This window comes from Hoplias malabaricus, chromosome 13 (assembly GCF_029633855.1).
Source record: "Hoplias malabaricus isolate fHopMal1 chromosome 13, fHopMal1.hap1, whole genome shotgun sequence".
Lineage (NCBI taxonomy): Eukaryota > Metazoa > Chordata > Actinopteri > Characiformes > Erythrinidae > Hoplias > Hoplias malabaricus.
The window spans coordinates 29,676,317-29,688,524 of NC_089812.1; the positions used below are offsets into that span (position 1 = coordinate 29,676,317).

At 39.4% G+C, this 12,208-nt stretch overlaps 1 protein-coding gene across 1 annotated transcript in view; it reads left to right on the top strand.

Moving 5' to 3' along the window:
* doc2a (double C2-like domains, alpha) overlaps nucleotides 1-12,208 on the top strand; it is a 33,644-nt gene that overhangs the window by 1,615 nt on the left and 19,821 nt on the right. Inside the window, exons 2-5 of the mRNA XM_066642347.1 lie at nucleotides 6,161-6,468; nucleotides 8,867-8,946; nucleotides 10,868-10,942; nucleotides 11,177-11,286. Of these exons, the coding sequence (XP_066498444.1) occupies nucleotides 6,165-6,468; nucleotides 8,867-8,946; nucleotides 10,868-10,942; nucleotides 11,177-11,286 (569 nt within the window). The 5' untranslated portion in view covers nucleotides 6,161-6,164. The remainder of the gene's footprint in view (nucleotides 1-6,160; nucleotides 6,469-8,866; nucleotides 8,947-10,867; nucleotides 10,943-11,176; nucleotides 11,287-12,208) is intronic.

Genomic DNA, 12,208 nt, shown 5'->3' on the forward strand with positions numbered 1-12,208 from the left:
ACTGAGTCTTTAGCGCTTTATCAGCCAGAGAAAGACCCATGCTGATTACTGATTTTTTTTTTAAGCTTGGTCTGATATTATCAGTGATGATTCCTAATTTGGTAGAAAGTAACACTAGGCTGAGACAGATCACATCAAGCTCTGCCTTGGGGGATGCCGTCTCCATCATGATCTGTCACAAGCAAGTGCAAGTGGACAGGTTTATTTATTTATTTATTTAGCCATCAAAATATAATAACTTCTCTGATTCTGGTACATTTTCTTGCTCTTTGTACTAAGTTTGTTCACAGGAATTTTATCCAGTATCTTATTCAGCTTTTTAATCAAGCTCTCCATTACACTGTAAATGAAGCAGTTCATATTTGGTGCCTAGTCTGATGAACAATTTAGCTTCAGCTGCGAATTCTCACTGGCATTTCAAATAATGTTATTACAATGAGTAGATATTCAAACTGAATCAGAATTTAAATCAATGACTGTGGAGGATTTTAAAATAAAAAATATATTTAAGCATTTATAATTACTTATATCAAACAACGAGGCGGCACGGTGGCGCAGCAGGTAGTGTTGCAGTCACACAGCTCCAAGGGCCTGGAGGTTGTGGGTTCGATTCCCACTCTGGGTGACTGTCTGTGAGGAGTGTGGTGTGTTCTCCCTGTGTCTGCATGGGTTTGCTCCGGGTGCTTCGGTTTCCTCCCACAGTCCAAAAACACACGTTGGTAGGTGGATTGGCGACTCAAAAGTGTCCGTAGGTGTGAGTGTGTGAGTGAATGTGTGTGTTGCCCTGTGAAGGACTGGCGCCCCCTCCAGGGTGTATTCCCGCCTTGGGCCCAATGATTCCAGGTAGGCTCTGGACCCCCCGCGACCCTGAACTGGATAAGGGTTACAGATAATGAATGAATAAATGAATATCAAACAACGATTCGAGCAAAAGATTTGAACAATTCTGTCCTGTGCTGCCTTTTACGAAAAGTTATTCGAGAGATGCAGTTTTCATTAAAATATAAAAGCAGCGCAATCAGATGAGATCCAGTTAGGTTCCACTGATGCAGAATATCTGTCATTCTTTCACATATGATGTCAGACTTTTGACTAATTTGTGAGAAAAGGCATCCATTGATCTTAATGTGTAATTGTATGCAGGTACAGAGACACATTCCACAAGGCCTGTATCTGACGACTTATAAATTTGATTGATTTATCCGATCACAGTGTGAATTCAGTGAAATCTGAATGTAAATTCAAAGTGTAAACACACTCTTAATTTGAGGTTTTTTGGGTTCAAAATGCAGAACATGTTAACAGTCAACTACATTAAAAATAAACTGGATTCAATTTACCAAGTGGTTAATCACTAATCTCTGTATAGCTCCTAAAGATCCTAATCAGACACCTCTAGGAATTGAGTTAGATCTTGAGTGATGCCACAGCCATAACCAGGTGTCGAAAAAGGCCTAATGTAACAAAATTAGTAGTGATCATTTTTTCTATGTGCATGCATTTTATGAATCAATAATATAAAGGTTACAATAGCAGACATTCAGAAATATGCTGTGATTTCACATGACTCTGGGGAAATGTATTGGCCTTCACGCTCTCAGATTAGTAGCTTTGTGTGAATGAGGTAAGACCTAACTATTAGGTGGAATCAGCCACAGGGTAAAAATACTGGGTAAATGTCCAATAAATAAATAAAAGGAAAAAAATGGTTCTCGGCCACATTGAGTAATGAAACCCAACATGGACCTGGCATGAGTGCAAGTGCTAGCCTCTTTATTGTTATGGTTGTTCTGGATGGTCCTTCCATCATTGACCATGATGATGCTACAATGACTACTGACCATTAATCCTGTCCCCTGGAGAATAGTGGACAGTGATGTAGAGTGAGGAAAGTTGCTCTTCAAATCACTGGACAAAAGTAATTGACCTGTCTTTGAAACTTGCTCACCGTTCCCACAAAATACCATCCTGGTGACTGTGTCTGGATGATGTAGTTGCCTGGAAATCAGGACTGGGAGGGATGTGATTTGTGGCTTCGTCACTTTCAGTGCTCCACTGACTGGGGGCTATGCTACTGGCAGCTCGAAGCATGCAGGCATTCTGGCTGCTGCCTGATACTGCCAGTTTCTCATGTAGTGCCAACAGCCATAATGAACACTGCTGACCACCTACTGTCACCACCACTCTGTCTTTCTCTCTCTCTCTCTCTCTCTCTCTCTCTCTCTCTCTCTCTCTCTCTCTCTCTCTCTCTCTCTTTTGACTGTCTCTTTTTAGCTCTCAAGCCCCTGGCTTTCTCTCTCTCTCTTGCTCTCTCTCTCTCTCTCTCTCTCTCTCTCTCTCTCTCTCTCTCTCTCTATAGCTCTCCCTCTGGCTCCCTCTCTCTAAGCGATGCCCCTTCAATATCCTCTTCAACTCTCTCTGTGATCCACTTTCGGCTGCACTGACACTCATTCAATTAGCAGACACAAACACACACACACACACACACACACACACACACACACACACACAAACACAAAAAAAATTCAAAGCTGTCTTGACATAGCCAGCAGCCAGAGAAAAGAGCTGACAGCCAGCAGCCCAAACAGAAGACAGATTACCGCAGTCATCCTACACACACTGCTACAGTTGGCTGCAGTGGGAACACGCTCCGACTATTATAACAGAGCAGGACTTAACCACTGCAGTGGAACAGCTAGTCTGTGTTCAAGGGCAGTACCAATCATGTTAGTGATGATATGGGAGCTGTGAAAGGGATATTCCACTATTGCAATGAATACATCATGTAATTCTGCATGGAGACTGATTAAATCAATAAACTTTGCATAGTTGTTAGGATGCCCTACATAGCTGTTTTTAGCATTTCAATTATTGGTCATGTAATTATAGATACGTAACCTACCCCCACTGCTTTTGCAGTTGGACAGTGGGACCCATGTCTATATTTCCTGGTTGAGGGAATTCCCAGTTTTCAAATATCATTCAGATTTGCTCCACTAACTGAGGGGATAATATGTTATTATACATAGACCATTATTAGTCTCAGCCAGTGTGGTTTATACCATTTATACCATATTTTTGATGGAGAGGAGAGTACCATCTCTTTAAAGAATCATGACAGTGCAGATATTTTTCTGGCTGTTAGCCAGATGATCACTGTAGCGCAGAAAGGAACTCAGTTAAAGCGTACAGATATTGCAGTATCTACTGAAAATGTACTGCTGTCATCAATATGAGCCCCCCCCCCCCCCCCTTTTTTTTTAATAAACAGGTGGAAAAAAGCTAAAATGAAAGCCATGACAGGTAAATAATCAGAGGTGATTGTGAGAATTACATTTCAGCATGATTCTCATTTTTGTTCCATTTCATGAATGCGTTTTATTAACATTTATTTTGTCACTGAATGATTTCTGTAATAAAGCCACTCTCTCTCGAATTGAAAATTGCCTGTTTCATTTAACACCAAGACTGCTTTCAGCTTTAAACAGCCAGGAACACTCTACTGGGCCCAGGGATTGTGAGAGGGCTGTGTTATATATTTTTGAGAGCGTGCTGTATGTATTAGAGTATATGCAAAAACAGGTTTGAGGTTGAAACCTGATTAAGTGTGGTAAATCCTGTGCGGTGTGCTAATCTCTAATTTCGTTAGCGTTCATGTGTCATGATCTAATTAGCAGTGCTGTTCCAGGGCCATTGCTGTCACTGCTGCTGCCATAATGATGAGCTGCCTGTCACTGCCACACAGACATATCAGATGCCTGTCAAACCGAGAATGACAGACAGGCAACCCATGGATGTAGTTGTGTTAATGTGTGAGTTAGCATGTGTGTTTGTGATTGCTTCTCAAGGCTAATATTGCTAATTTGGCTCACAGTTCAGCTGGATGTGTGAGTGTGAGTGCCCTTCTTGTCCTGTGTCAAATTTCCCTTGTCCTTTCTTTTCATTTTCTTTTCATATTACACCAGCTTTTCCCTCAACTGTCTCTTCATCTCTCCAACTTCTTTCAGCAAACTAATGAACTGTAACTGTTAAAGAGCTCTTGTCACAGTAATCTGATTTTCCTCTTGAAAAAAAAAATGATGTTAACACAAGCAATATTCAAGAGTTACTGGTATATACCAGAATACTGCACATTCTGGTATATATTCTATCGGTATTAGATATATTTCCTGAGGGACTTACATAAAAATAGTCTTTTCTTCCCAATTTTCTCCTCAATTTAGACATTGCCTGTTGCACATAAGACCTCCCTCAATTACACAATGCCAACAAGCTTAGAGGGTGATGTCTAGCATGTGATTGCTCTGAGATATATTAAGCTGTGAGATACAGTAAACTGCTGTTTTTAACAAAAGATAATTAAATATGCTTGCAGACTCACACTGAGTGGTGGTTCTGTTATGTCATATAACAAGTGCATATTGGCTAGCATTGCACTGAGAGAGGGACAATGCAAATACAAATATGAATGTGTCCTGTGAAGAGTGAACACTAGATTGATGATTTAGCATATACCTAAAAGGCGTTGGTTTTCCAGCAGAGAAGCCTACTGTTGTGCAACATATTTTTTGCTGTTCTTCATTAGACCTGAGGGTTTCAATTTTGAAGCAGCAGAGGCAGCAGCTAAGCCAGTCTGAATCCTCTTCAATGCAGTCACCATCAAAATGAAATAAAAAGGAACTAGAATTCAGTTAGGAGATATGAAAATGTATTAATAGTGTTGTTACCTAAAATACAAGAAAACTGTAGGACAGGAGCTTTAAGAACATACTACAGATTTGTGCTCAGAATTTCTTTGCTGGATTAGCTCCTAAACAGACATAGATAATAGATGAATCCTCAAGGGAACACTTTCTTTCAGCTAGTTTGCTGGAAATGACTGGAAATGTGGATGTTCATGATCAAGCCAAGACTGCTCTCGCTGTCTCACTCCCTCTGTCTTCCCATTTCTCTCTCTCTTATTTTGCATCCCGTTTTGCTTTGTTCTGGCTCAGTAACTCCTAAAAGCGATACGTTTCAGTAAGTTCAGCCATATTCTTGGGTTGCAGAGAAGCTGAAAAACAAAAAGATTAGGCCAAGCTGGTGATCCTTAATTACAGTAATGTTGGTCGCCTGCTTAAGCATGCAGCTCATGTGTGTGAAACAGGTAGAAGATTTTGTACTTGAAGTGTTTTTGGGTCAATAAGTGCTGTGTCATTTGAGGCAAGTCAGGTCAAATATCTCATTTTAGGTGAAATCCTCACATCTGTAGATTAGTGCATAAATACACATTCTGACAGCAGAAAAATAATAAGGCATTTCTTATGAATGCCTATAAGAAAATGATTGTCCGGGAGACAGACCATGGAAAAACAACATAGAACAAAACAAATATTACAGATAATTTATTAACAAGTCAAATACAAATGTGATTCTCCATTAAAATTGCTCTTTTTTTTTGGTAAAATGATTTAACTGAATCAAAACCTTAAACTAAAAGTGTACTCTCATCAGTAATTTTACCATAAAGCTAGCTCTCCTATTGGCTAAGGCTTCAGAAGCTAACCTCAAGACATCAGATTATAATAAAAGAGAGACAGTGGAATTGGTAAATCAAGTTTTCCTTTCTAATAGGTGAAAGAGGACCAAGGTCTCTAGGCTTTCTGGAAGTCCTAGATATGTCATTGGCTGTAAATATGACTGTGTAGCCTGAACAATGGATAGTCATTATATAACTAAGGAAAGGTAACGCTCTTACAGTTTTCAGCTTCAAACAAAACATCCCATGTCGATTAGAAACTTCAACTGAGGGTCATCTAAAACTACCAAAATGTGTTTTGCGAATTAATGTTTGCAGGAAGGTGGCACAAGCACAAAACAATTTGGCAGGTTTCTGAATGCAATGTGGGACGTATTCCTAGATTAAAAATCATGGTTTACTACTACTTTCTGTTTACTGCCAATGTGTCATACACAGACTTTTTTTTTCTTTGTTCTCATTCAGATCATTCTCAGATTAAGTTATGTATTCAGTTGAGCTTCCTCACTAGCAGTCCATCTATTACCAACAAATTTTCCCAATATCATTTATAGCTATGTATAGAAAGTGACAATTTGAGTGTTTTCCAAGTTTTCCAGCTTCTTCATTCTTTACTGAATTTTTCACTGTTTTTCTGTTCAGCTCTATGACGGTGCGTAAAGGAAAGAAACTAACCATCTCCATCCAGGAACACATGGCCATAGACGTCTGCCCAGGCCCAATTCGACCAATTCGACAAATCTCTGCCTACTTCCCCCGACTCTCCCCGACTGGTGAACCCATATCCTCTTCATTGGCTCTGAGCCCAGGAGGCGGGGCCTGTGGGGTGGGAAGTAGTGCACTCCTCTCCCCTCTGCACGCGGGGGCCAGAGGAGGGGGTGGGACTCTCTCTGCCACAAGCAGCGTGGACACATCAGTGGACATCCACAGCTCTGACAGTGACGACTGCAGTAAGTATAACCCTCATGCCATCAGCTAATAACACATAGGTTCTATTTGCCTTACTTATACACTTATATAAAAGTCATAATACTGTACTTAAACTCCTAAAAATTGTGATTATAAATATTGTGATTTTGCAGTGACAAAAGCATTGGTGCCAGTCACAAAAGCATGGTGAAATATGAAGTGGCAGTGCATGGAGCCAAGCACTTGTTAGAGCTAAGAAATGTGATTGGCCAAGTGCAGTGTGAAAGAGCATGACTTAGGTCAGGATATTCATGGTAAAATAATAAGGCTACCTCACCGGACAAAAGGTGAATACTGACTAGTTTTATTCACAAGCACAAAGAAGAAGCAATAGCAGCATTACAAGGAAAGCAAGGCCACAGGCTTCAATGGGAGAATCTAGAGAAACTGAAACTTGGCAGGAGTTGTGGGCAATGGGTGAGTTGCATTAAGTTTTTGCTGGGAGCAACTTAAGATGTCCTTCAAACTCTGCAAATCCGTGGACAGTGGGTAAGTGAAGACTTTAGCAGGGTTGGTAAATATGGAGACATAATCAGGTGCTAAAAATATTAGTGTGTGTATTAAATAATTAACGCCTATGAGTTAATGTGTTGCTTAGTGGTGATACTAATAAAGCTGATAGGTTCGTGTGTGAGGAGAACATATTGGAGAGCAAGCGAAGATTATAAATATTGATAGATGGGGTGAGGCACGAGATTTGAAATTGCTAGTGGATGTAGATAATAAACTACAGGTCCTAGGGTATTTTGCATTAACTAGGCTGTGGCCAGATATAGTGTTGTACTCTGAAACAAATGGATAATTTATAAAGCTGAAGTATGCAGACTTGGTGGCTGAGGTGAGAGAATGTGTGTGGTGGTCCCAATTAGGGGATTTGAAAGTCTGCCAAATTCTTGGTTGTGCAGTTAAAAAAGGGTAGCCAGATGGTTATGAATAATAAAAGTATAAACTGATTTGGTTAAATGCACTACAAAATGTGGAAAGGCTGAGGTGTTTGGTACTTTAGGGACATGGAGGACATGGGCAGGTGAGTGGCGTATTGTGTTGTGTTTGTATGTTTGTTGAACTGTTAGCACTGAGCATGCATTAACAGTGCCAGTAAGGCTTGGTACAGCCATAGTTACCATGGAGGATCCTAATGTAAGAGTATGATAGGGCTTGAAGGAGGGTAGGTCTAGGATAACAGACCTCACTGATGAGACTTCTGGAAGTGTCATGGGTTTAAGGGAAGTGCTTACCTGATAACCCCTGACAAGAGCCAGTGATGTTGTGGTTACTGCAGTTACAGCTCTAATGGACTGACATACAATATAATACTTTATCCTGTGTATGATTACAATATATACAGAGGAACAGATTTTCCACTATGTTCTGATATTACAAATTGACAACTGCCCATTCTCTGTAGCAAAGTTACAGGACCAAAAGATCTTTTTAAAATGTTGTGCTTGTTGTCAAGAAATACATTATTACAGCCCTCCAAAATATTCAGACATCTGACAAATGTGCCTGAAGTGCTGTTCCTAAGTGTCACCATGTTATAGCCTTATTTTGATTCCCTTCTGAATGAGGGCATTCCACACAGGGCAGTCAACCAGAACAAACATTATTTAGATACAAAACCTAAAGGCACATTAAAATAAATATAATAACCATGTGCTCACATTAACAGGCGACATAATTAAATGTGCACGACTCTCCTTTCTAGAGTGATATATTGATTCACGCTTTCCTAGCAGCAAAGCAAAGTTTACAGGCTTTGTTTTCCTCTGGATTGGCAAATGCTGTATGGTCAATGGGTCAAAAAAATCACAAAGGCACACTTGGAAAAGCTTGCAGTTGCTTTTTATGTCTAAGCATATTAATATGTGACACTCCTAAATAGCTGAATATTGCATGAGGTTCAGGTGATATTGAAGTGTGTTATTACATGCCATTGTGTTCTGTGGGTGGTTCTGCTGGATGAATCATAGAGATATATAACACAGAATTACTTTGGTATTATTTTTGGGCTGGATCTTTTGGATTTGTTGACAATTACCCATCCATTTTACATAATTTCATTTATGTTACTTTGTTTTAACAAAGCTCAGCTGATCTTATACGTGATAATATTCACATGATTTTGTGATCAGTGTACATACTGATATTGGCACATTCATTTGAGCTGTACTGCATTACTGGGGATTGTATGTATGATGTTGTATGTATCTTCCTCTAAGAACAGATGACTGATGAGCATTCTTTATTTGATCCTAGGGGTGCCCATAACATTTCTGCTTGTTATGACTGAAAGAAATATAATAGCAAATGTGAATAGCTATACTTTTATAAAGAAAAAGTATTGACTGTTTGACTGTTCTTCTCTTTCTGGGGCAGCTGCTTTGGGAACGTTAGAATTTGAACTCCGCTATGAGAGAGCAACAAGCTTGCTTCACTGCACCATCATTAGAGCTAAGGTAAGGAGTGCTTATTACTGAGCCAATGCTTTCACAGCTTTTCATCTTTCTCAGAGGCTATGACATACGTAAGAAGAGTAGTCTAAAGCTTTACTAAAAAGACATTTGTTACTCAGATATATGTAAAAGTTCATGTACCAAGAATAACTTGAGAAAAGTACACATGTAGCAAGTTACATAACATATAGACAGATTGCACAACTTAATGTCTTTCTGCATTGTTAGCTGTTTTTCTTCTCTTGGCCTTTGGTCATTATTTAATGATAAGGATGGCATTATCATGAGATACCATGTCAGTATTTGGACAAATAACTTAAATATTTTTGTATACTGCTGCCAAAATAAGTAAATAAACTCATGATTTTTATCTGAGCGGCACAGTGGCACAGCAGGTAGTGTCGCAGTCACACAGCTCCAGGGACCTGTGGGTTCAAGTCCCGCTCCGGGTGATTGTCTGTGAGGAGTTTTGTGTGTTCTCCCCATGGGTTTCCTCTGGGTGCTCCAGTTTCCTCCCACGGTCCAAAAAAAACACACGTTGGTAGGTGGATTGACGACTCAAAAGTGCCCCTCCAGGGTGTGTTCCTGCCTTGCGTCCAGTGATTTCAGGTAGGCTCCAGACCCTGAACTGGATAATTGGTTACAGATTATGAATGAATGATTTTTATCTTGTCTTTCAATTTTCCTGAGAGAATATTATCATTTGAAAGAACAAATTTAACAAACAGTGTGTGCAACTGAGTGAATATAGTAAGGAGCTATGAGAGACATAAAAAATAAGTGATGGGACAATGATTAAAGTATCAACAGGAAAGCTTGTAAAACTAAACTTGGTGACTTTTTGTGAAAATACATGCAACTAGAAAAGGCTAAATTATGTTTTTGTTGAGTTATTTCAACCACATTTTACAATGTTGACTTCAGATTTAATGAGTGGTTTCAAATATATTGAATTTGGTTTTTTTTTACATTTGAGTCCTTGAGACATTAGTAAAATTGCCACTGAGTGGGAAAAATGTCTTAATACATCTTTAGTGCTTGTGTCCTCTGTTGTTGGACAATGTTCCTAAAGTACTATACTATTTACAATTATATGATCTGATGTACTGGCGTCCCCTCCAGGGTGTATTCCCGCCTTGCGCGACCAATGATTCCAGGTAGGCTCTGGACCCCCCCACGACCCTAAAATTGGATAAGCGGTTACAGATAATGGATGGATGGATGGATCTGATGTCATGAGTGTATGCTTTGTTTTTCCATCTGACGATGTCTGAAAACACCCCCATCCCCCTCAGCTTTGGCTATATTTACATTAGTCAACTATTTACATCCAAAGGAGCACTCTTAGTAATTTACTTAGCTAGCAAGCTAGCTTAGCTAGCTTGTCCCCTTAATGTTGTGTTGATGAGAGGGAATGTTGGTATATATTCCTAAAACAGGAAAACAGACACTTTTTATTTATTGAAAATATACTAGCCTCAATTTTAAATGAAATTTATATTAAATCTAGTACGTTATAATGTTCTGGTTATAAGAATTGATTCAGGTATGAGATTTTTTTTCCTGGAACAGCTATTATACATGTCCTGCATTCAGGAATGTAATTCACTAAAAATTATCTCACAAAGCTAGACTTAATCTAGTTATTTGACTTATCTTATTTGTCTCAAATATGCATGTAAATTGATCATTGATGAGAAAAAAAATTATTTAATCTCATATTTCACTTTATATTAGCATAGTAGAATATTTTACATCGGTTTTAAGCTGAAAGGCAACACATCATTGCATATTTGTAATTAAATCTGCATGGACAATATTCCCACTGTAATAACCTGCATTAATATGCATCTCCTTGCACCAACACTCACGTTTTATGTAACGGATGTGCTAATAGGAAGTCATAACTCACTATTTTCTCCAGGGCCTGAAGCCCATGGATTTTAATGGCTTGGCGGACCCATACGTTAAGCTCCATCTTCTTCCTGGAGCATCTAAGGTGGGTGAATTAAACCACCTTTCACTGTAGCTGTAAAATGCAATTTCTTCTTGGATATTTCTGAAGAGCCCTCAGTTGAAATATACTTTTTTTTCCCTTCAGTAATATTCATGAAATATATTTTGATGGAAGCGTGTATTAGCCAACATTGGCCTCATAAATCTGATAACTGTTAATTGCGATCACAACATGTTAGCATTTTGTTGAATGAGCCTCTCCTTTATCTCTCATCAGGCCAACAAGCTGAAAACCAAAACGGTGAGGAATTCTCTGAATCCAGTATGGAACGAGACACTAACATACATTGGAATTACAGAAGAAGACATGCACAGGAAGACCCTGAGGTAGTGTGTGTGTTTATGTGCATGAGTATGTGGGGATGCGTTCAATCTTCAAAAGTCTAAGCTAAAAATGTCTCAGGGACTGTATTTCTTGCTATGAATATCTGCAAGCTGACAACCCACATAACACTCCCTCGGTAAGGGTGTGTGTGACAGAGACAGAGACACAGAGAGAGAGAGAGAGAGAGAGAGAGAGAGAGAGAGAGACAGAGACAGAGACAGAGAGAGAGAGAGAGAGAATGAGAGAGATGTGTACTCCTGTGTTGGGTGTAGACTATGCGAGTGTGTCTGCCAGTTAAACCTCAGGAGCAATTGCCATTCTGAAGTTGTGTACTTGTGTAAGCATCCTGATCATTTGGCCTGACTATTTCCGCGGCTCAGAACAGCTTTCTTCCAGAATTGCTCCCTCGTGACCAACAAGAACGGACAGCCACCAACAGCCAGGTTTCTTCCCGATTATCTATGGAAAATTACCTGTGTGCCCAAATCATAAATGAACAGTATCCCCTGGCAACTGAGACCTAAAACCCCACCTGCAACCTTTTTATTTTCTTAAGAAGGAAGCAATTTGTCATTTTCTACAGTGATTCTTCTGCGCGGTATGAAACAGTCATTACACAGACAGATAGTTGCTTGGATGTATTAGAGATTCTTTACTGGTTAGGGTTTCATGCAAACCTAGGTTCATTGACTACAAAGCTAAGAATAAGTAGTTTAGCCGTTTATCTCAGAGGGTGAGCATTAGCACACACCCGTATGGCCCTTTGAACACAAAGCAGGAGCTGTCAGCTTTTCAAATATGATTTTAATCCAATTCATAAATAAACATTTCCGTCAGAACCACTCCCCTCGGCTTTGCGGAGAGACCATTATTTTTCTTTTTGATGACTTTTAAATCATAATATGCATCTTCTTTTCTGTATTT